Source organism: Enhydra lutris, unplaced genomic scaffold, assembly GCF_002288905.1.
Source record: "Enhydra lutris kenyoni isolate GAN:26980312 unplaced genomic scaffold, ASM228890v2 scaffoldscaffold52, whole genome shotgun sequence".
In the NCBI taxonomy this organism is placed as follows: Eukaryota; Metazoa; Chordata; class Mammalia; order Carnivora; family Mustelidae; genus Enhydra; species Enhydra lutris.
The window spans coordinates 517768-543568 of record NW_019154136.1 but is presented as its reverse complement, the minus strand read 5'-3'; the positions used below and the strand labels follow the sequence as shown (position 1 = coordinate 543568).

General features: G+C 39.0%; 1 protein-coding gene across 1 annotated transcript in view; it reads left to right on the top strand.

The window, feature by feature from the left end:
• Window positions 1-23905, top strand: part of LOC111157117 (RALBP1 associated Eps domain containing 2) — a 220828-nt gene extending 196923 nt beyond the window's left edge. Inside the window, exons 17-18 of the mRNA XM_022518356.1 lie at window positions 4878-4983; window positions 23257-23905. Coding sequence (XP_022374064.1) covers window positions 4878-4983; window positions 23257-23325 — 175 coding nt within the window. The 3' untranslated portion in view covers window positions 23326-23905. The remainder of the gene's footprint in view (window positions 1-4877; window positions 4984-23256) is intronic.
• Window positions 23906-25801: the final 1896 nt, after the last annotated feature.

Genomic DNA, 25801 nt, shown 5'->3' with positions numbered 1-25801 from the left:
AGCACTGCTAAGAGCTATTCTGTGGAATGGCTGTGCCGCAGTCTCTTGAGCCATTCGCTTGTTGAGAGACATTTTGGTTGTGCCTAGTTGCTAGAGATCATAAGCAAAGTTACTGTGAGCATCTTGTGTGTAGGTTCTTGTGTGTGCACAAATTTTCATTTCTCTGGTGTAAATGGCCAAGTTAAAGAGATGTTGAATCACTGTACTGTACACCTAAAACTAATGTAACATTGTGTGTTACTTATAATCAAATTTTAGAAAATAAAAAGATACAGTACTAATTAAATTATCTTTTTCACTTGATGTGATGTTAGTAAAAATGTAAAGTTTGCAAGGCATTCTAATAAAAGCCTTAGGAGTAAAAAAAAAAAAATGGTCAAGGGTATGATTGCTGGGTTGTGTGCCGAGTGTATGTTTAGTTTTTGGTTTTGTTTTAAGATTTTTACTTAATTGAAAGTGAGAGAGAGAGAGAATGAGCAAGTACGTAAGTTGGGAGAAGGGGTAGTGGGAGAGGGAGAGGGAGAAGCAGACTCCCCACTGAGTAGGGAGCCCATGTAGGGCTTGATCCCACGACCCTGGGATCATGACTATAGCTGAAGGCAGACGCCCAATTGACCAAGCCACCTGGTGCCCCAAGTGTATGTTTAATTTAAAAAAAAAAACTGCCAAAAAAAAAAAAAGTGCCAATTTGTTTTCCAGAATGGCTGCACCATTTTACATTTCCACCAGCAATGTATGAGAGATGTAGTTTCTCCACATCCCCACCAGCATTTGGTATTGTCACTGGTTTTTTAATTTTAGCTGTTCAAATAGGTGGGTAGTTCTATCCTTTTGTGGTCTTAATTTGCATTTCCCTAATGGCTAATAACGTTGAGTGTCCTTTCATGTGTTATTTGCCATCATGTCTCCTCTTTGGTAACATGTCTCTTCATGTCCTTTGCCCGTTTTCTAATTGAATTGGTTTTTTGCTGTTGAGATTTTGAGAGTTCTTTTTATATATTTTAAATGCCTATCAATTGTCAGGAATGTGGTTTGCAAATATTTTCTCTTAGTCTGGAGCCTGTCATTTCATCCTCTTAACACTCATTTGCAATACAAAAGTTTTTAAAATTTTGAAGAAGTCCAACTTACTGATTTTTAATCTTTTATGGATTGTGCTTTTATTGTTACATCTAAAAACTCTTCATGAACAAGCCCTAGGTCTTGAAGATTTTCTCTTATGTTTTCTCCTAAAAGTTTTATAATTTTGCATTTTATATTCAAGTTGCTTGATTCATTTTGTATCATTTTATGTAAGATAGGTTTGCATCAGTGTTCTTGGCCTATGGATATTGAATTGCTTCAGTGCTGTTGGTTGAAAAGGTTATTCTTGGGGCACCTGGGTGGCTTGGTTGGATGTCCAACTCTTGGTTTTGGATCTGGTCATGATCTCATGAGCTGTGGGATTGAGCCCTGCATCAGGCTCCCCACTCCGCGATCAGCGGTGGGGTTAGGGCTGCTTGAAAGATTCTCTCCCTCTGCCCCTCCCCCAGTCAGGCATGCTGTCTCTCTAAAAATAAATAAATAAATCTTAAAGACAAAAAAAAAGCTATTCTTCCTCCATTGACTTGCTTTTGCACCTCTGTCAAAAGTGAGTTGTCTGTACTAGTGTGAGTATGTTTCTGGGTTCTCTATTCTGTTCCACTGATTGATGTGTTTTTCCCTCTGCCAATACCACCCGGTCTTGATTACTGCCTTCATTACTTAGTTACTTGATTACTATAACTATATAATAAAATATCTTCTATCTCTCCCACTGTTATTATGATTTTTTTTTTTGTTATTATGATTTTTCAGAATTGTTTTAGATATTCTAATTCCTCCGACTTTCCATTTAAATTTTAGAACAGTTTTGTCTTGATCTACAAAAAAATCTTGCTGAGATGTTGATACAAATTGTGCTAAACCTTTGGGGCATCTGGGTGGCTCAGTCAGTTAATTGTCTGCTTTCAGCTCAGGTCATGATCCCAGGGTCCTGGGAACGAGTCCCGCGTCTGGCTCCCTGCTCCGTGGGGAGCCTGCTTCTCCCTCTCCCTCTGCACCCCACTCTGGCTTGTACTCTCTTGCATGTCTCTTTCTCTCTCAAATAAATAAATAATCTTTAAAAATTAGAAAAAAAGAATTGTGTTAAACCTTTATGTCAGTCTGAGGAGAGTTGACATCTTTACTATGTTGAGTCATTCAATCCATGAACATGATATTTATTTATTTTGACTCTTTTTCATTACTGTTGTATAGTTTTCAGCATGTAAATCTTGTGTATGTTTTGATATATCTAAGAACTTCAGTTTGAAGCTTTGTAAATGATACTGTATTTTTTATTTTTCCCCAAGTATTCAGTGTTAGTGTATCAAAATTCTATTGATTTTTTAAAAATACTTGTTTTTTTTAAAAAGATTTTATTTATTTATTTGACAGACAGAGATCACAGGCAGAGAGGCAGGCAGAGAGAGAGAGGAGGAAGCAGGCTCCCTGCTGAGCAGGGAGTCTGATGGGGGGCTCGATCCCAGGACCCTGGGATCATGACCTGAGCTAAAGGCAGAGACTTTAACCCAGTGAGCCGCCCAGGCGCCCCTATTGATTTAAAAAAAAATTATTTATTTGAGAGGGAGGAGCAGAGGAAGAGGGACAAGCAGACTCTACGCTGAGTGCAGAGCCTGACACAGGGCTTGATCCCACAACGCAGATATCATGACCTGAGCTGAAATCAAGAGTCGGATGCTTAACTGAGTCACCTAGGCACCCCCATTCTTTTGATTTTTGTACATTAATCTTCTCTCCTCCAAACTCATTCCTATTCTTGCTGAAATCATTTATTAGTTCAGAGAATTTTTTTTATAGATTCCTTGGAGTTTCCCTTGTAGGCCATCATGTCATCTGCAGATGGGGACAGTTTTGTTCTTTTCAATATGTGTGCCTTTTATTTCCTTTTCTTGCATTGCTGTGTTGGCTAGGACTTCTAGCACTGTGTTGAAAACAGTAATGAAAATAGAAATCCTTGCTTTGTTCCTCGTCTCAGAGGGAAATCATTCAGTTTTTCATTATGTATGATGTCAGCTGTAGTTTTTTTTTTTTTTTTTGTAGAAGTTCTTCATCAAGTTGAACAAGTGGGCCTCTATTCATAGTTTTCTGAGAATTTTTTTTTATCATGAATGGGTATTGAGTTTCATCAGGTGATTTTTCTATATCAGTTGATACAGTTATGTGATTTTTTTTTCTTTTACCTGTTAGGATGGTAGATTACACTGATTGACTTTTGATTATTGAATCAGCCTTGCATCTCAGGAATAAAGCTCTCTTGGTCATGGTGTATAAGTTTTTAATACATTGCTAAATTCTATTTGCTAATATTTTGTTAAAGATTTTGCCTCTGTGTCCCGGAGGGATATTGTGTCTAATTTATGTCTTTCTAGCCTGCCCTTTTCCAAGTCATTTGGCTAGAGAGAGCAGGATTTAGATGGGGGGAGACTTTTTATTGTCTGCCCTTATTGATGTTTATGGATTGCTGACTTTTCCACCGTCCAGTCTGGGATATATGAAGCAAAAAATAAAACCCAGAGAATTCACTGCTATCTGTTTCTCTGGGTACTGAGTTCCCTGGCTGGTTTGCCTTCCTCACTCCACTTTTTGGAGTAATGTTATGTTTGTCTTATGTATTATCTCCAGGATTTTAACTTTACTTGGTGGGGTAGAGAGAAGTATGTCTACTTCACATTGTCCTGAGACTGGAAATCCAATCCTTATCTTTCTAAAAGTAGATTTTAAAGCCTATTCCCTGCCTCTTTATGGATGAAGAAATTAATCTTTCAACTTCTTGGGGAAGGGAGTATGCCTTCTGCAGATTAGCAGAGTGGGTAGCATAGTGTATGTGCTCAGTGAATATTAATCAGATCTCCGCAGTGGTCACTGGACATTCCGGTTAAGTTGCATGGCGTAGAAGCTACCTCTCACTGACTGCACATATGTCTGTTTTCCTAGGGGAACTTAAATTGCCCTTTTGCTCTGAGAATTCAGGTTTTTTTGCTGTGGGATATGAGACTGTAGGTTATACCATCATGTTGATTTATCATCCCAACTGTAGACAGCTTTGGGGGAGAAAGAGGGTTCTAAGAATAATTCGGGCCAGTCATGCAGTGTAAGCAGAGATTGTAATGGGCAAAGTGGAGCAGACGGTCACCCTAGTTAGACGTGTTCTGTGAATTTACTATTGACTTAATTTGGGAATAATGTTATTAAAACATTTTCTCAAGTGCCACAGATGTATGCTGGTGTATGCACATGCATGAGCGTGTACACACACACACACACACACACACACACACACTCTCTCTCTCTCTCTCTCTCTCTCTCTCAAGCAGTCATGCCTAATAATAAAGAAATGAAGGAGAGTTATATAGGACGGCCAAGTTTTGTAGGATTTTTCCTAACGAGAATGTTCTTCTATTCATTTCCTTCAGACTTGTCCACAGGGGCCACCTGCAGGTCTTTTAAATGCCATTAAAGCTTACACGAAAAGGGCATTCTAGTTAATGTGGTTTGTCAGGAAGAAATACTTATTAAAACGTCTTGGAATAAATGGAATGCAAAGTTTGAAAAGGTCCAATTCACAGCTTTTCTTTCAAGTTATAAAATGGGAACTACTTCAGGTGTAAATAATTCATCCCGACAAATGTGTTTTGTTTGGTGTGTGCCTGCCTGCCTGTGGATATACGATTTTCTTTTTGGAACCTGTGGCATTAGTCCCTCATTGAGCACTTCTCACGAGTCAGGGTGTTCTGACCCGCAAGGGTCCGGACCTCTGAGTTCTATTTCGGTGAACTGTTTGTACTTTTTTATAGACAGTCTTCCAAACAGAAGAAGGCAATTCAGACTGCTATCCGCAAAAATAAAGAGGCAAATGCAGTGCTGGCCCGGCTGAACAGTGAACTCCAGCAGCAGCTCAAGGTAAGGAGCGTCCCGAAATTGGATTACCAGGCTTTTCTTCTGGTGGTTTTGTTTGGACCATTGGCCGAGCACCTGGTTCCATTCCATATTGGTAAGACTGGTGTCTTTGTTGGCAAACCTCTTTTGGAAGGCAGAGAATTGCTGCACTTCAGTTTCATGGGTTGGTTCTTGTATGTTTAGGGGAAGACTAGTAACTTGAATGTGCGCCTGCATATTGTGTATTAGTGATTAGGACAGAGAGTCTGTCACAAAGGCTGTCTGAAGCATTCTTCATTGCCGAAAGCTTCTGGACAAGGCTTTGATTGTTTAGGTCCTCTCTGAATGATGGTCTACTTACTTAGGTGGAAGAGAGTATAGCCCTGATACTGTCAAAGGCCCACCCCCTCCTGCAGGCAAATGGTTCCATGTCACCTTCGCAAGAACATCCCCCCTCTCCTTACCACCTCTTTGTCTTCCCCATTCCTCTCCCCTGTGTTAGTTTTCCAGGACTGCCATAACGAAGTACTACAACCTTGGTGGCTAAAAGTACCAGAAATCACTTCTCACAACTCTGGAGACTAGAAGTCCAAAATCAAGGTGTCAGCAGAGCCATGAGCTCTCTCTGAAGGCTTTGGGGGAGAATCCTTTTTCTCTTCCCACCTTCTGGTTGTGGCTGGCAATCCCAGACGTTCCTCAGCTTCCAGATGTGTCATTCCAATATCTGTCTCTACTGTCACATGGTATATTCTCTCTGGGTCTCTCTGTGTCCAAATTCCTTTTCTTATTGTGTCCTCTTCTTATAGGGACACCAGTCATTGAATCAAGGCCTCCCCAAGTTTAGTGTAACCTCATTTTAATTACATCCGCAAAGGTCCTGTTTCTCTACGAGGTCATATTTACAGGTGCTGAGGGTTAGGACATACGTGTATCATATTGGGGGACACAGTTCTACCTACCACATCCACTGATTCTCTCCTGCATCATTCCCATCCACATAAACGTGCTCCAGTACTGTCCGTGATCTTGACCTCACATCCTTCTTCAACTGCAGCCCCCTCTCTTCTCTTTCATGGCTAGGTTGCTTAGGAGTTGTTTTCATTTACTCTCTTTCCTCACCATCAGCTTTTTCTCTCTCCACTTCAGTGTGGCTTCACTCTCCTCCATTCACACCGCTCCTGCAACCAAATCCAACGGGCCTATTTTGGTGTTACTTGACTTTTCAGGAGAATTCTACACAATTGGCCATTGCCTCCTCTGAAATGGCCTTTCTCACTGGATTTGGACTACTGTATTTTTTTCGTATTCCTTTCACTACCTCCCTCTCTCCCTCCTTCCCTTCCTTCCTGGTGCCTCTCCCTTAGCATTCAGTGCTATTTCTTCCTTCTTTGATTTCTCTTTTATTATTCCCCCTTTGCCATGATATTTTTTTAGGGACATTTTCAAGCATACAAGAAAGGCGAAAGAATCCTACGGTAAATACTTTTATAGCCACCTCTTTTAACATTTTACTATGCTTGTTTTATCACATATCTACCCCTCTGTTCATCAGTCTACCTTATTTTAAACATGTTTTTCAATAAATTGCAGACTTCTGTATGCATCCCCTAAATGTTGCAACGTGTGGATCATTAACTAGTGCTCAGTATGTTTACAGATTTCTCTGATGATGTTATGTTTTACATATAGTGAATGCACAGATCTTAAGTGTGCCATTTGCTAAGTTTTTACAAATGCATGTACTTATGGAACCCAAAGCCCTACTATTGAGATAGAGAACACTACCACTACCCTCCGAGGCTGCCTCATGCTCCTTCCTTGTCAATTCCTGCCCCCACGTGCACGGAGGCAACCACTGTTCTTACTTTGTTATGCCATAGTTTTATTTATTCTGTAACTCTCTATAAATGGTGTTCTGTAACATAAACTTTTATGTAAAGCTTATTTCACTTAGTATTACATTTTTGAAATTCATTGATACAGCATGTTTCAGTAATCCGTTTCTTTTTACTGCTGGATAGTATTCCATTGGGTGAGTATGTCGCAATTTCATTGTCAGTTCTTCTATTCATACACACTTCTATTAATACACATTAATAACACTGGAGCTGTTGCCAGTTTTTGTCTATTTTGAAGAAAACCACGTTTTTGAATAAGTCTTCGTGTGGAAATATGTCCTCATTTCTCTTGGGAAGTACCCATGGTTCGGATTAGTAGGTAATGTGGTGAACATATGTGATTAGTTTTGTTAGAAACTGCTAGAGCTTGGGGTGCCTGGGTGGCTCAGTTGATTAAGCGACTGCCTTTGGCTCAGGCCATGATCCCCAGGGTCCTGGGATCGAGCTCAGCGGAGAGCCTGCTTTTCCTTCTCCCTCTGCTGCGCCCCCGACTTGTGCATGTGCTTTCTCTTTCTCTCTCTCTCCCCCGTGCCCATCAAATAAATAAATAAAATCTTAAAAAAAAAAGAAAGGAAATCGCTAGAGATTTTCCCAAGGTGGTTTTAGCATTTTGTACTCCTCCCACTAGACTGTGAGAGTTCCTGTAGTTCCACATCCTTGCCTCCATTTGGTGGTGGTCTTTCATAATTTTAGTTGATCCTGTGGCAATTTAGTTTTTATTTTGCATCTCCTTGATGCTTAATTTTGGTCAGCATTTTTTATTATAATTATTTTCCTTTCATTTATTTTATGAAGTGTCTATTCAGAATATCTGGCCATTTAAAGATTTTTTTCAGTCTTTTTTGGTGGCATTGAAAGTAGATGCTTTTTATATTATCTTGGTTACTAGTCCTTTGTCAGAGATCTGTTTTATAAATGTTTTCTTCCAGTCTTTCATTTTCATAACTGTATCTTTTCAAGAACAGACTTTTTAAAATTTTTGTAAAGTCTAATTTATCGGATTTTTTTTTCCTCTTATGGTTCCTATTTTCTTCCTGTATAAGGAAACTGCCTACATCTAAATTATGAAGATAGTCTCCTATGTTTTCTTTTAAAGGTGTTATTGTTTTAGCTTTTGAATTTAGGTCTTAAATTGCTTTTTTAAACCACTTCATTGAGGTATAACTGACACACAAAAGCCGATGCATATTTAATGTATGCAGTGTGATACATACAGTTGGAAGATAATTATATATCCATGGACCCATCACCACAAGTTATGCCATAAAAGTATTCACATCTAAAAGTTTCCTTTCCTCTAGGGGCGCCTGAGTGGCTCAGTGGGTTAGAGCCTCTGCCTTCGGCTCAGGTCATGATCCCAGGGTCCTGGGATCGAGCCCCGTATCGGGCTCTCTGCTTAGCGGGGAACCTGCTTCCTCCTCTCCCTCCTGCCTGCCTCTCTGACTACTTGTAATCTCTGTCTATCAAATTAAAAGTTTCCTTTCCTCTCTTTATTTATTCTTATTCTTTTTATTATTATTATCATTTCATTATTATTCTTTTGTGTATGTGACAAGAGCACTTAACATAAGATCTACCCTCTTGGCAACTTTCTAATTATACACTATAGTAAAATTAATTGGAACTATGAGATATAGTAGATCTCTAGGCCTTACTCATTTTGTATAACTGAAACTTTGTACCGTTTGAATAGTACTTCCGCATTTCCCCCAGCCCCTGACAATCACCATTCTAAACTCTCCTTCTATGAGTTTGACTATTGTAGATTCCTCATATGAGTGGTGTCACTTAGCATTTGTCCTTCTGTGTCTGGCTTATTTATGTCCTCCAAGTTTTATCTATGTTGTTGCAAATGGCAGAATTTCTTTCTTTTTAAAGGCTGAATAATATTCCATTGTATATACATACATTTTCTTTATCAATTTGTCCATTGGTAGACATTTAGGTTCCTTCCGTATCTTGGCTATTGTGAATAATGCTACAGTGAACATGAGAGTACAGATATCTCTTCAACATACTGATTTTAATTCCTTTGGAGATATACCCAGAAGCTGGATCATATTTGGTAGTTGTATTTTTTTCAGTATTATTGAGATATAATTGACATATAACACTGTGTGTAGTTATACAACATATTAATTTGATACATTTACATATTGCGATATGACTGTCAAAGTATTGTTAATACCTTTGTCACCTCACATAATTACCAATTCTTTTATGTAGTGAGAACATTTAAGATTTACTCTCTTGGCAACTTTCAAGTATGTCATACAGTATTGCCAACTATAGTCACCATGTTGTATATTAGATCCCTAGAAGTTAATCATCTTATAACTGGAACTTTGCACCCTTGGTTAATATCTCTCCATTTCCCCTCTAGCCCCTGGCAACTTCCATTCTACTTTCTGTTTCTGTGAATTTGGCTTTTTTACTTCCACACACAGGTGATATCACGCAGTATTTGCCTTTCTTTGTCTGACTTGTTTCCCTTGGCATAGTTCCCACAAGGTCTATCCATGTCACAAATGACAGGATTTCTGATTTCCTTCTTCCTTATGGCTGAATAGTACACCATTGTATGTATGTACTACATCTTTATTCATTCATCTGTAGACAGCGCAGAAGGATTCCCTTTTCTCCACATTTTTGGCAACACTTATCTCTTACCTTTTTGATAATAGCCAGGTGTGAAGTGATACCGCATTGTAGTTTTTTTCTTTTTTTTTTAAAGTAGGCGTCACACCCAACGTGGGGCTTAAACTCGAAGCCCTGAGATCAAGAGTTGCATGCTCTCCCGCTGAGCCAGCCAGGTGCCTCTCATTGTGGTTTTGATTTACATTTCCTTGGTGATTACATTTCCTTGGAGATTGGGCATCTTTTTACATACCTGTTGGTCATTTGTTTTGGTATTTGTGTTTCCATTTTCGTTTGTTTCAAGATAGTTTTTAATTTCTTCTTTGATCTATTGGTTGTTCAGGAGTGTGTTAATTTCTACATATTTGTGAATTTTTCAGCTTTCTTCATATTAGTTGATCTCTACTTTCCTAACACTGTGTTTGGAAAAGATGATTTGGTATGATTTCAATCTTTTTAAGTTTTTTAGGGCTTGTTTTGTGACCTGTTGTGATATATCCTGGAGAGTGTTCCATGTGTATTCAAGAATATATATTCTGCTGCTGTTGGATGGAATGTTCTTTCTGTCTCTTAGGTCCATTTGGTCTAAAATATAGCGCAAGTTCAACATTTCCTTATTGATTTTCTGTCTGGATGATATATTCATTGATTTCTCCCTTCAGATCTGTTATTTGCTTAATGTATTTTGGTGCTCTGATGTTGGTTACATACATATTTACAGCTGTTATATTTTCTTGATGAATTAACTGTTTTAACACTATATAATGACCTTCTTTGCCTCTTGTTACAGTTTCTGGCTGAATGTCTATTTTTTCTGAGTTAAATATAGCTACCCTGCTCTCTTGGTTTTCATTTGCATGAATTACCCTTTTTCATCCCTTCACTTTGAACCTGAAGCTGAAGTGAGCCTCTTGTAGACAACATATAGTTGTGTCTTGTTTTTAGCCACTTTATGCCTTTTTGGTTGGAGAATATAATTCATTACATTTAAAGTAATTATTGACAGGTGAGCACTTACTAATGCCATCTTACTGTTTTCTGGCTGTTTTGTAGTTCCTCTGTTCCTTTCTTACTCACTTACTGCCTTTTGTGAATCAGTTTTGTGTAGTGGTATGCTTTGATTGTCTTCTCTTTATCTTTTGTGAATTTACTGTAGGTTTTTGCTTTGTGGTTACTGTGAGGTTTATATAAAACATAGCTATAACTGTCTGTTTTATGCTGATAACTTAACTTTGATTGCATATAATAACCCTACACTTTTACTCCCCCCATTTTTTTTTAATTTTTTTTTTTAAAGATTTTATTTATTTATTTGACAGAGAGAGATCACAAGCAGGCAGAGAGGCAGGTAGAGAGAGAGGAGGAAGCAGGCTCCCTGCTGAGCACAGAGCCCAATGCGGGGCTCGATCCCAGGACCCTGAGATCATGACCTGAGCCGAAGGCAGCGGCTTAACCCACTGAGCCACCCAGGCGCCCCCCCCATTTTTGTTTTTGATGTCACATTTTACCTTTTTATATTGTGTATCCATTAGCAAATTATTGTAGCTGTAGCTGCTTTTGTAAAATAATTTTATTGCCTTAATTTTATTAATTCCTTTAATACAATTTAATAATCCTTTAAAAGTTACTATCTCACTTTTTTCCCTCAAGGTATTAACTGGATGCTAGTCGCTCCAGTGTTGTGCCTATTAATGTTTTATGTTCTTGGTTTTTAGGATTCTAAGTCATAAAATTTCAGAGCTTTAAGGGAACTTAGAAACCCTCCTTCAACAGACGGGCATAGCAAGGCCCTTGAAATCTGTGTGACTGGCCCATGGTCACTTAGCTACCATGTGACAGGGCAGAGGGGGAGTAATACCAAGTCTCCAGCACCTTTGGCACTCTGCTTTCCCATCTGGTACTGATTTGCTTTTTGTTTATTTTTTATTGAAGTATAGTTGACATACAATGTTATATTAGTTTCAGGTATATAAAATAGTGATCCTTCGATTCTATGGATTACTCAGTGCTCACTAACACAAGTGTGGTCACCATCTGTCACCATACGGTGTTATTATAATATTATCGACTATATTCCCTATGCTGTGCTTTTCATCTCCATGACTTATTTTATAACTGGAATTTTGTACCTCTTAATCCACTTCACCTATTTTGCCCATCCTTCCACTCAACTCCTCTCTGGCATCCACCAGTTTGTTCTTTGTATTTAAGAGTCTGGTTTTTTTTGTCTGTTCATTTGTTTTATTTTTCAAATTCCACATATAAGTGAAATCATATGGTATTTGTCATTCTCTATCAACATATTTCACTTAGCATTGTACCTTCTAGGTCCATCCATGTTGTTGCAAATGGTAGGATTTCATTCTTTTTTCTGGCTGAGTAATATTCCTATTTGTATGGGTGTGCATGTGTGTATCACATTTTTTTACCCATTCATCTATTGATAGAAACTTGGGTTGCTTCTGTATCTTGGCTGTTTTAAATAATGCTGCAGTAAACATAGGGGTGCCTAAATGTTTTCAAATTAGTGTTTTTTATTTTCTTTGGATAAACACTGAGTATTAAAATTACTGGATCATATGGTGGTTCTATTTTTTCCTTTTTTTGAGGAACCTTTATACTGTTTTCTATAGTGGCTGCACCAGTTTACATTCCCACTAACAGTGCGTGAGGGTTCCTTTTCTTCATTTCCTCACCAGCACTTGTTATTTCTTATCTTTTTGATAATAGCTGTTTTGACAGGTGTGAGGTGATAGCTCATTGTGGTTTTGACTTCAATAACTAGTGATGTTGAACATCTTTTCATGTGTCTGGTGATCATTTGTATGTCTTCTTTGTATGTCTTTATTATTATAATGAATCTTGAAATGCCTATTGAGGTTTTCTGCCCATTTTTTAATTGATTGGGTTTTGTTTTGTTTTGGTGTTGAGTTGTATAAGTTCTTTATATATTTTGAATATTAATCCCTCATCAGATAAATCATTTGTGAATATCTTCCCTTATTGAGTAGGTTGCCTTTTTGTTGATGGTTTTCTTTGCTGTGCAAAAGCTTTTTATTTTGGTATAGTCCTATTATTTTTATATTTTTTCTCTTTCCTGAGGAGACATATCCATAAATGTTGCTAAGGCTAGTATCTAAGAGATTACTGCCTATGTTTTCTTTTAGAAGTTTTATGGTTTCAGGTCTCACATTTAGTCTTAATCCACTTTGAATTTATTTTTGTGTATAGTGTAAGAAAGTAGTCCAATTTCATTCTTTGGCATGTAGCTGTCCAATTTTCCCAACACCATTTATTGAAGAGACTGTCTTTTTCCCATTGGATAGTCTTGCCTCCTTTGTCATAAATTAATTAACCTTATTTTTTAAAAAAGATTTTATTTATTTATTTGACAGAGATCACAAGTAGGCAGAGAGGCAGGCAGAGAGAAAGAAGAGGAAGCAGGCTCCCTGCTGAGCAGAGAGCCTGATGCAGGGCTCGATCCCAGGACCATGGGATCATGACCTGAGCTGAAGGCAGAGGCTTTAACCCACTGAGCCACCCAGGCACCCCATTAATTAGCCTTATAACTGTGGGTTTATTTCTAGGCTCTCTTCTGTTCTGTTGATTTATGTGTCTCTTTTTGTGCCAGTACCATACTGTTTTGATTACTACAGTTTTGTAGTTTTGTAGTATATCTTGAAATTTGGGATTGTGATACCTCCAGCTTTGTTCTTCTTTCCCAAGTTTGCTTTGGCTATTTGAGGTCTTTTGTGGTTTCATGTGAAATTTAGGATTATTTGTTCTAGTTCTATGAAAAATCCTGTTGGTATTTTGATAGTGATTGAATCTGTAGATTGCTTTGGGTAGTATGGACATTTTAACAATGTTTGTTCCCCCAATCCATGAGCATGGAATATTTTTCCATTTGTTTTTGTCATCTTCAGTTTCTTTCATCAGTGTTTTATGGTGTTTAGCATATAGGTCTTTCACCTCCTTGGTTAATTTTATTCTTACATATTCTTTCTGATGCAAATGTCAATGGGATTGTTTTCTTAATTATTCTTTCTGCTACTTCATTATTAGTATTTAGAAATGGAAGAGGTTTCTGTATATTAAGTTTGTATTCTGCAACTTCACTGAATTCACTTATTCTAATGTTTTGTTGGTGCTGTCTTTAGGGTTGTCTGTGTCTAGTGCCCTCATATGCAAATAGTGGTAGTTTTACTTTATTTTTACTGGTTTAGATGCCTTTTATTTCTTTTTCTTGTCTGATTGCTGCCACTAGGATTTCTAGTACTACGTTGAATAAAAGTAGTGAGAAGAGTAGACATCCTCATCTTATTTCTGATCTTAGAGGTAATGCTTTTGGTTTTTCACCATTCGGTATGATGTCAGCTGTGGGTTTTTCATTAGATGGCCTTCATTATGTTGAGGTATATTACCTCCAAACCCACTTTGTTGAGAGTCTTTATTATGAATAAATGTTGTACTTTGTCAGATGTGGTTTTTGCGTCTTTTGAGATAGTCATAGGGTTTTTATCCTTCTTGATAATGTGTGATGTATCACATTGATTGATTTGCAGATAGCTATAGGTATTTTTAATTCTCTTGTCCTTTTACCTTGTAATAGAGTTAAGTGATTAACACCCCAACATATTACAGTATTAGAGTATTCTGAATCTTACTATATAATTATATTTACCAATATGTTGTATTTTTTTATTTTTTCAAGTTGCTGATTAACATCCTTTCATTTCAGCTTAAAGAACTCCTTTCCGCCTTTCTTGGCAAGGCTGGTCTAATGTTGATGAACCCACTCAGCTTGTGTTTTTTCTGGGAAAGTGTTTAATCCTTCTTCATTTCTGAAGGACTACTTTGCCAAATAGAGTGTTCTTGGTTGGCACTTTTTTTTTCTTTTAGCACTTTGAATATATTATCCCACTTTATCCTGGCCTGTCTCTAAGGTGCTTGCTGAGAAATCTGCTGAGAGCCCTTTAGGGGTTCACTTGTAAGTTATAGACTTCTTTTCTCTTGATGATTTTAAGATGATCTGTCTTTGATTTTTGGCAGTTTTACTATAATGAATCTTGAAGAGGGTATCTGACTTTGGTGATCCTTATGAGCTTTATGAACTTGGATCTATATCTCTCCCCAGTTTTGGGAAGTTCTCAGCCAATATTTATTTAAATCAGTTTTCTGCCCCTGTCTCTTTTCAACTTCCGGAAGTCCAGCAAATCACATATTATTTCTCTGAATATTACACCACAGATAATGTAGCCTTCCTTCACTCTTTCTGGTTCTTTTTTGTTGTTGTTCTCTTCTGACTGTATAATTTTAAAGTTCTGTCTTCTGTCTCATAGATTCTTTCTTCTGTTTGAGCCATTTTGATGGTTTTGCTCTCTGCTGTAATTTTTTTTTTCATTCATTCTTCAGCTGCAGAATTTCTCTTTGATTCTTTCTTATGACTTCTGTCTCTTTGGTAGACTTCTCATTTTGTTTGTTAATGCGGTTTTCCTGATTTTGTCTTTTTGTGTTCTCTTGTAGCTCAGTGAGTTTTCTTAAAACAGCTATTTTAAATTCTTTAGCAGGTAAATCACAGATCGCCATGTCTTTGGGGTTGTTTACTGGACATTACTGCAGTATTTTGTTGGTGTCATGTTTCCTTAATTTTTCATGTTCCTTGAGATTTTGCATTGCTATCTTCATATTTGAAATAGCAGCCACTTTCTGCAGTCTTTATGAACTGCCTTCAGGAGACAAGTATGTTTCATCAGTCCTGCTAGGGATTCTGAGGCTTTCTCAGACTTTTTATGAATGTACCTGCTTGACATTTCTTGCTCCCTCTTGTGGAGGAATTATTACGCTTATACACCTTCTCCTGATCCTGCAAAACACTGGGCTAAGTGCTAGCAGTCTCTCTATTGTTTTCACCAAGGTGGCACTAAAGCTCAGTTTTGTTGTCTCTTCGTGACCCACCAGTCTGAGCCGGCACAGCCTTTCTGCATGTCCTCACCAACCACCTGCCAAAGTTTGCTGCCTAGGGAGTGTGAACAGGTATGTGGTACAGGATCGGGGTGTGTGTGTGAGAGAGAGAGTGAGTAAGACTAGAGGTGTGCTGGGAAGTACCCTGTGGGCAGTGGGAAGATCCCCAGAAGCTCACGAGCAGGCTTCTTGATGAGTGCTGTTAACACATTTGGTAGGAACCATGTTTCCTTTACTATCTTTTGAGGGTCCTATCTGCTGCTCTCCTAGCTGCTTTCTGTCTCTCAGTCATGCAGTTCATAATTCAGTACTCTGGACGGAGCAAGAGAGAATTGAGCCTCCTTGGCAGTGTCCCACACAGCTGGGGAAGCTGGGTGTGTACTCACACACTCTTGTTACCCCTGTGGGGGAAATCATGGGCTGAGAAGATCTCTCTTGGCCCTAAGCTGTGCTACCTTGTGATGTGAGTAGAATGTTACAGTTCCTCTTATCTCCTCCAGTGCATCCAGACTACTATTTTTTTTTCTCTAGCATTGTGCTAGAACTTCCCTGTTGGAAATTTAGATTTCCACCAAGGCTCTGTCATTCATGGGTGATTGTCTTAAACAGTGTTTTCCATCAACTCCCAGATAGTGGCTTAGAGCTGGTTCAGAGGGCAGTGCAGGGTCCAGAGTTGGGACTGAGGTCTGTGTGCCTATTACCCAGTACATGGCTGGGTGAGACTCCTCCTGGATCTCTTGGTGTATGTATGGTACTGTATCCCACAGTTCCCACAAAGGCATTTTGCCCATGAATGAAAGCCAGATTTTTTTTTTTTTGACATTGTTGTTGTTGGCAGGGGGACATGGACAAGAGATGTCTTATACAGCCAAGATGTTGATGTCACTCCTGGTAATTTTGTCATTTTTTGATGAACTCTCATAGTGTTTTCCATAATGGCTACACCAATGTCTATGATCCACCTCAAATTAAGTTTTATGTATGGTTTGAGATTAGGGTCAAGGCTCATTTGTTGAAAAGAGTTTCTTTTCCTCCTTGGATTACTTTGGTCTCCTTGTCAAAAGTCTAATGACCATATAAGTGTAGATCTATTTCTGGGTTTTTTTGTTTTGTTTTGTTTTGTTTTTTTTTTGAGAGAGAGCAAACATGCCAGTGGTGGGAGGGGCAGAGGAAGAGGAAGAGAGAGAATCTCAAGCAGACTCCACAATGAGCATGAAACTGGACATGGGGCTCAATCTCACAATCCTAAAATCATGACCTGAGCCGAAGACAAAGAGTCAGATGCTTAACTGACTGAGCCACACAAGCACTCCTGGGTTCTTACTCTGTTCCATTAATCTATTTGCTGATTCTTATACCAGTACCACACAATCTTGATTACTGTTACTTTATAGTAAGAAAATCTGGTGGTATACATTTTTCAACATGCTCTTTTTCAAGATTCCTTTGGATATTCTGGGCCCTTTGCTTCACATAAATTTTAGAATCAATGTGTCATTTGCTACAAAATAGCCTGCTAGGATTATGATTGGATTTGTTTGAATCTACAGATTATATTAAGGAGGATGAAAATCTCAACTCTGTTGTGTCTCCCAGTCTGCTAGTAGAGTACATCTTTCTAATTATTTATATCTTGTGAGATTTCTCTTACTAGTCTGAGTATACATGTATTACATGTGTCTTGCTAAATTTATTCCTAATTTTTCGTGACACTATTACAAATTGAATTGGTTTTTAAATTTTCATTGTCTCATTGAGTTGGTGAAGGTTATAGAATATAAGGTCAACACATAAAAACCAATCATATTCTTTATGTAAGTAATGAACAACTGGTAACAGAAATATGAAAAACACTGCCATTACAGTATCTTGGCACCCTCTTCCTCCAGATGAAATACTTAAGTATAAATTCATCCAAACACATAGGTTGTGAATATTGAAAACAACTATAAAGTGCTGCTAAAAGAAATCCAAGACCTAAATAAATGGAGAGACACATTCGCTTTTCGTGCATTGAAAGACTTAACATAGTAGTGATGTTCTTTTTCTCTAAAGTGATCTATAGATTCACTACAATGCCAGTTTCACAGTGCCAGCAGGACTTGTAGGTATAGATCAGCTAATCTTACAATTTTTGTGTAAGGGCCAAGGAACTTGGATAGTTAAAACATTTGGAAAAGAAGAACCAAGTTGGAGGAATCACTTTAGTAATCAGGCTTCAGTAATCAAAACAGTATGGGCTTGGGGGGAGAGATTGATGTATAGATCAGTGGAGTAGGATAGAGGGTTGTGAAGGAGAGTGCATGAATATAGCCAATCCCGTCTTTGACAAAGGTGCAGCATCAACTCATTCAACCATTGTTTTTTAAGAATGGGTCCTCCATATGTGAAAAAAAATGAACCTTGATCAAAACCTCAGTCTTATACAAAGATTAACTTGAAGTGGGTCATAGATGCAAACGTAAAACATAAAGGTGTAAAACTTTTGGAAGAAAAGATTGGAAAAAATGTGCATGACCTGGTGTTAGAAATGATGCCAGAAGCATAACCTAGAACAGAAAAATTAAATTGTACTTCATCAAAATTAAAAATTTTTGCTCTGCCTTAAATACTGTCAGGAGAATTAAGAGACAAGCTACAGAATGGGAAAAAATATTTGCAACTCACATATTTGACAAAGGACTTGTATCCAGATTATATAAAGAGCTCTCCAAACTTAAGAACTCTCAAAACTCCAAAAACTCAACTTAAAAATGGGCGAAGGACTTGAACAGACACTTCACCAAAGAGGATATAAGGATGGCAGATAAACATGTGAGAAGATACTCAGCATCATTAGCCATAGGGAAACGCAAATTCAAACTGTGATTGTGACCACTCCACATGCACTAGAATTGCTAAGACAGAAAATAATGACAACACCAAGTGCTGGCAGCTGGGACGCTCATGCACTGATGGGACTGCAAAATGGTACCCCTCTCTGAAAAGTCATTTGACAGTTTCTTAGGAAGTTGTAGGTACACTGACCGTGTGACCCAGTAGTCCTACTCCTGGGTATCCATCAGTGAAATGAAACCTTGCGTTTAGTCAAAAATCTGTACATGAATGTTCGTAACAGTTTTATGTGATGACCAAAACCTGGAAACAGCCCAGATGTACTTCAAAGGATGAATAGGTTAAGTGTGGTACGTTCACACAATGAAATAGCACTCAGCAGTAAAAGCAGTGATACACATAACTTGGATGAAACTCAAAGACATTACAGTGAGTGAGGCAAGCCAGGGTTGAAAGGTTTTATACTTTTTGATCCCTTTTTTTTGACATTCTTAAAAAGAGAAAACTATAGTCCTGGGATACAGACTGGTAGTTGCCAGAGGTTGTGCATGAAGGTGAAGGTTTGTAGATCAGTGAGTTGTACCAGGGAGCTTTTTGGTTGTAGGAACTGTAACGTCCCCTCTTTGTGGTGGCAGTTACACAAATGCATACATGTGTTGACATTTACAGAACTGTACACTAAAAAAGTCAGTCTTACCATATAATAAAAAGATGATTTTTTTTAAAGATTTTTATTTATTTATTTGACAGAGAGATCACAAGTAGGCAGAGAGGCAGGCAGAGAGAGAGGGAAGCAGGCTCCCTGCTGAACAGAGAGCCCGATGCGGGGCTTGATCCCAGGAGCCTGAGATCATGACCTGAGCTGAAGGCAGAGGCCCAACCCACTGAGCCACCCAGGCTCCCCAAAAGATGATTTTTTAAAATGTCAAACTTCATTCTGTTTTATGAATCTTTGTAGGTGAACTTGTTTTTGTTTTGTGTTTTATTGTTTTTCTCCCCTCTTACTTTGCTTTGGTATAGATAATTTTCATATACTGTTCTCTCTTCTTGGTAAGCCCTTTTAATTTGGAAACCCATATTCTTCAGTCCTGAGGGTCTTCTTGGTTTTTATTATTGTTGTATTTTCTCCATGTTTCTTCCTCACCCACCCCCCCCCCCTCCCCTGCCCCTTTTCTCTGTTCTCACTTGCTGATATTTTTCAGACATTGAAACTCTTAGCTTGTTGGTTCTCTAATTTTTTCATATTTTCTCTCCCATTTTCTGTCCTTCTTTATTTTTGTCTTTTTGTCCATTTCTGAAGACTTAGTTAATTTTAAGTTTTCAAACGGTTGTTTAATAACCAAGAGTTCATTTTTTGTTCTCTGATTGTTTCTTTTTCAAGTTATCCTATTCTCATTTCTTTGTTGTAATATCTTTTATTACTGGTAGTAATTTTCTTCTTCCTGAAAACTTGTCTATTTTCCTGTTATGTATTTCTTATTAGATGTTTTCCTTCACTATCTCATGGTCCTTTGCTTATGTTTAGGAGAAGGATGCAGGTGCTCACTGGGTGGGCGTGCATAGCGTGTTATAGGGCTTGTCAGCTTTGAGCTTCAGCCTCCAACAGTCTGGTTGGTCTGTATAGTTGGGGATCCTTCCAAGGCAGTATCATTGGTGCTTTCTTTTTAATCTGATAGAATTTCCAGAGAGATTTTTTTTTATCTCCTACATGGAGGGAAAGACCTGGTTCAGTGGAGAGAGAGGGCTGTGGGTCTCAGTATCTAGAATATTTATTTAACCTCCTTAGTTCCAGTCCAGTGTCTCGTCCTCAACTGTATCTCTGTACTGCTAATCAAGAGGCCCTGTGTTTTACCTTTTCAAGGACTAACTCTTCAGTATTCTACCCTAGTAGCAGGAAGAAGCTGGGGAACTAATTGCTTCTGAAACTAACTTTCAGCCAACACACTCTAGCCATCCTCCTCCCCTCTTCCACTTCCGCTTACGTAGGTATCTGGCGCTGCCAGCTTTACTCTTTCAGAGACTCTTCTCTGTAAAATCAGGTGGGTTCTTGTTTTGTCCCCAAGCTTAGCTTAGGTTTAGTTTTCTATACTTGAGCTGTATGAGGGAAAATGTTCTAGCTCGAGTGATGCAGGACCCTTGAACAAAGGAGTATTTGGGTCACTTTATGGACAGACCCCACCATGCAGCAGCGTAACAACTGGTAGAATGCCCACATTTATTTTGCTTGGATTTGCTGAGTCATTTACTTCAGTCATCAGTTTGCCTTCCTGCTTGCAAATTGTATTGGTATCACTCCTTCCCTTGTGTTTGTCTTGTTCTTGTGTGTTTGTGACTTTAAAAAAAAACAACAAACGGGTTTTTTTTTTTTTCCCTGTTGTTTTAGTGGAGTTCTAGTAGGGACTGAGTATGCCGTGTGTGTTCAGTTCTATCTTTCACCTGCAACTTCTGTCTATATTCTTTTGCTGATGATACACAGTCTCAGTGCTTTGAAGATCAGCCATAGCCTGGTGATCCTCAATTTCTGTCTCAAACTCTACTTCTCTTACCTCTGGTCTTTGGACAAACAATTATAACTGCTCACTCGCCATTTCCTCTTAATGTATCTAATACACACCTCAGACATTTCATTCCCAACCGTCTCTTTGAAATGCCTATTTCTCATCTGTTCTTGTTCTTGGTACCACTTACTGACCACCCACTTGTGTAGATCCCAAATCTCCTTCTTTCTTTCCTACATCAACTTCATCAGCAGGTCCTGTCCATTCTAAATTCAAAATATATCCAGAATTCATCCAGTTCTCTCCATCTTTGTGGCTGCTACCCTGATCAAAGTCATTTTCATTTCTCGCCTGGGTCCATGCAGTAACCCTGCAACTCCTCCCTGTCTGCACTCTTGCCCTGCTCTACAATCCACTGTCTACACAGTAGCCAGAGTGAACATTTTTTTTAAAGATTTTATTTATTTATTTGACAGAGAGATCATAAGCAGGCAGAGAGGCAGGCAGAGAGAGAGGAGGAAGCAGGCTCCCTGCTGAGCAGAGAGCCCGATGCGGGGCTCGATCCCAGGACTCTGAGATCATGACCTGAGCCGAAGGCAGCGGCTTAACCCACTGAGCCACCCAGGCGCCCCCAGAGTGAACATTTTTAATTAAAAAAAATTTTTATTGTGTTAGTCACCATAAAATACATCATTAGGTTTTGATGCAGTGTTCCAAGATTCATTGTTTATGTATAACACCCAGTGCTCCATGCAATCCATGCCCTCCTTAATACCCATCACTGGGCTCACCCAACCCTCCACCCCCTCCCCTCTAAAACCCTCAGTCTGTTTCTCAGAGTCTGTAGTCTCTCATGGTTTGTCTCCCCCTCCGATTTGTCCCAATTCACTTTTCCTTTACCTCTCCTAATGTCCTCCATTTTATTTCTTATGTTCCACAAGTGAAACCATATGATAATTGAATAGCAGCAATGGCCACAGTTGCCAAACTGTGGAAAGAGCCAACATGTCCTTCAACAGACGAATGGATAAAGAAGATGTGGCCCATATATACAATGGAATATTATGCCTCCATCAGAAAGGATGAATACCCAACTTTTGCATCAGCATGGATGGGACTGGAGGAGATTATGCTGAGTGAAACATTTTGAATTCTAAATTAAGCCACCTCCATTCCCTGATTCAAAACCCACAAAGCTATCCCCCTGTACTGTGAATGGTGTTCACATTCCTGACTGTTTCCATAAGGTCCTTGCCTAACTCTCAGACTTCAGCTCCTACCAGTGTCTTCCTGGCTCCTTCTCTGGTGACACAGGCCTTTCTGGTATCAAACACACCAAGCTTGTTCCCTCCCTTGGGGCTTTTGTAGTTGCCATTTTGTCTCCCTGAATATCCTTCCCCCATGTCTTCATATGGCTCACCCCTCCATTCATTCAAATCTCTGCTCAGATAGCATCACCTCTGAGAAGCCTTCCCTGACTAGCTGCTCCACCTGTCTTCCAGATTCCTCTGTTACCTCATCTTATTTATTTCCTTTTGAAAGTATCTTGTTCTTTGTTGTCTTTCTCTAGCCATTTGAGTATAAAGCCTATGAGGGCATTGGTCTGATCGATCTTGTTCTTTGCTGGTACCATCACACCTAGAGCAGAATCTGGCTCATAGCAGACAGTTAATCAAAGACTTTTGGACAGCTGGGTAGGAGGGGAGGGTGAATAAATGCCTTTTGAATTCTGTTTGGATGGTTAGCAGGCTGATTCTTCCTGGGCATCTCAGAATTGAGCCTTCCTAGAGTTCGTTCCCATCTTAACTGATTCTACTTCCGAATGTCTTTAACTGTCCCCCGTCTTCCTGCCAATAAGTTTCTTTTAGGGCCGAAAGCTTGAATTCCCAAAGAGCAGATGGCTGATCCTGTTTTTCTTTCTCCCTGCCTTTAGCCATGCAGTCACACCTTCAGCTGTATTTTGTGCAGGATCCAAGATGGTATTTTGGCGGAGGGATGGCCAGTGCATTTGCTCATCCCTCAGACCCGCCGGGGTGTGGTACTGGACTAGAAATGAGAGATCACAGCTAGAAATTGAGCCCTGCTGGCTCACCTGTCACTATTAGCATTCTGCTTTTGCTTTTCTGCTCTCTCCCAGTGTCTGTCTTTTGATTTTTAACATCGACTTCTGCCAGCCAGTGATCCTGTTAAAACCGCCAGTGAGATTGAGGCCGGGGTGGTGTCAGACAGTTTCATTTCCTCATCTTCAGAGAGGAGCTGCGAGATGACAAATTGTGAAGCCGCCTCTGTCTAGTCACCAGTTGTAAATACAATGACTTCTAGTCGGCTTGTCCTAGAGTCATGTAGTACTTTAGTGTTTGTGGGTCCACCTGCAAGTGTCTTTTTAATATCTGATGAATTAGGGATGAACCCAGGAATGACCCCTTTGCTTTTTTGTTTTCTTCTCTCTGTTTTGTACAAATCAGGAGGTCCATCAAGAACGGATTGCATTGGAAAATCAGTTGGAACAACTTCGTCCAGTCACTGTGTTGTAACCCCCAAGATTCAAGTAACAGTGGGTGACTTTTTCTGCCAAGATATTTCCTTTGAATATTTCAACCCAACTAATTGTCATAGAGATGTCCAAGACTGTGTGAAAAACTGCAAGCCGCAGAATATAATCCATATTTCCCTTTCTCTTGTACTTCACTTATACGTTTTACTCTGGTGGAAAAAATACAACTGATTATCACACTTGAAACTGTAATTTCAGTGGAATTTATCTTCCATTCTTAAGTACTTCCTCAAGTTGTTAGATGTTGCTCCTTACCAAAAACCAATCTTCTAGCAATTAAAAACAAGTAGAGCATTATTTATTTAAAGAATTTATGATTTGTATAAAATATCAATACCTAGTACCTTCAGGATGCTTGTTTTATTTTTGTATGTATATCAAATACAGTAGGTTGGTTTCCTGTATAATTGGGATTCCAACTGGATAGTCTTTGGCATGATGATAATAAAAGTGAAAACTAAAACAAGAACATCAGATTTAGACAGGCACTGTGCCCTCTGCCACCATATGCCAAAAATTGCTTCTCTAGTGCCATTTTGACATTGTATCTAGCTATAAATAATACATAACTATTGTTTTCTGTTGAATGACAGAGATTTATTGGGTCTTTGCACCTTTGTAAAATGGAAGTTTTGTCAAAGATCTATTTACCTTGGCCCAGCTAGGCCATCAACTCATAGAACTCAGTCCTTTCATGTCAATTTTTGGGCAAGAGCAGTCTGCTTTAACCGCCTCACCTGATCAAATTAAATAAATAGTTGTCAGATCTCTGCTTTTATCCTGCATGGGATACCATGTCTGTGAATGCATGATTTTGGAGACCACACATCAGATGTGAAAGGCTGAAGAGACTGTTTGGACTGAACCCAGGTACCCACCCTGGAGAAGAAGGGGAAATGGTGGTTACCAGCGATCCAACAACTCTGGTAGTTATTTTTGTCTTTGTTATTTTAACGCGGATTGTGATTGTATTGAGTATGAAGGAATAATGAAAGAAAACTGATCTTCACTCTGGATATACAACTGTTTGTTCTCTGTGAAGTGTACCTTGGGAAGTGATTGGTTTATGCACTAACTAGCAGAGCCCAGCTGTCTCCAGTGTATGTGATGTAAGACCGTGAGTTCCAATCACACAAGCCAGTATGCTGTAGAAGTTTTGGTCACCCGCTCCTCCTGAAAGCCCAAGGTGAAAGTGGGAAGTGAGTGACCCCACAGGGATCAGGGCATGCCCACTCTCACATCACTTTGAGAGACTGATTACAAGAAATGCTCTCTCTTGTGCATTTTGCTAATTTACCCATTCTTAGAGTGGAGGTGTGGGGTGTGCCTGGGGTCCTTTTTGAGGTGGTTTAGGATAAGGGATTAAGCCTTTGGTTGCCATAGAGTTGACAGCTTTTAGAATAAGGAGGTGTTTATTTAATGCTCCCTTATTTTATTTGCAAGCTTTATCAATGGCTTAATGGTAGAAGAGAAAGGCTCAAGCAGATGTTTTCCCAAAGAAAAACAAATTGTTGGTTCTCTTCTGTGCATATGAAAAGATTTTTGAATTGATTTGATTTTGAAAATCCCAGAGTTTGAACCATTTCTCTAGTCCCCCTTTCCTTCCCTTTTGGTTTTTTTTTCTATCCCTTGGGAGGGGTGTGGAGTCATTTTAAATGCTTCCTAAGATTATGAATGGGCGGTACAGAGTTTCGAGGTAAACTCTTTTCCCGTGTCCTGAGATCTAGGGGCTAAAGCTATTTTTATCAACAGTGTCCTTGCTGCAGACATTCCATAGCATGCTTAGCTTTTGTTACATTCCACTCGGGAAGGATCGTGTGCACTCTATCTCCTTGTCTTCCATAACTATGCGCTCCCTCGAGATAGCACTGTGTGTCCAGTAAGGAGGCATACGAACTCAGGAATGTTAGTCTTTAGTATACATTTAAAAAATAGTGCTATGTTTTTCCCCCCATCAAATCAGTGCCAGAGTGAGAGAAATTAGGAGGTGGGGTTTTGTTTAGCCAGCTTGGTTTTTGCTAAAGGAACAAACTCACATTGGACAATTCAAGTCCCACGAGTTGCATAGTCTCACCAATATTTTAAGATGAGCATTGCATTAAAGCATACATCAATGTCTATACCCTCTGACTACACTTAGCAGTGACCACAGTGTACTAGTTGCTTAGAAGTGGATCAAAAACAAACAAAGGTATACTATTATTATTACCTGACCAGTGTGCTTCTTCCATGTCTCTGTTTTCTCAGAATGTACACTTCTAATTTAGGATTATAACTCCTGTTAATGTTTCTGTGAGCCTTCACTGTGGTGTATAGGAAGGCTGTGTTATTGAAATCACCATTATACCTCTTCTACAAAACTTCTCCAAAATTAGATCTGCTTGTTGGGCAGAATTCAATGGACACAATGCCGATGTTGCCCCCATCCGTGGGGGTTTAATAAGCTTGTTGTTCAG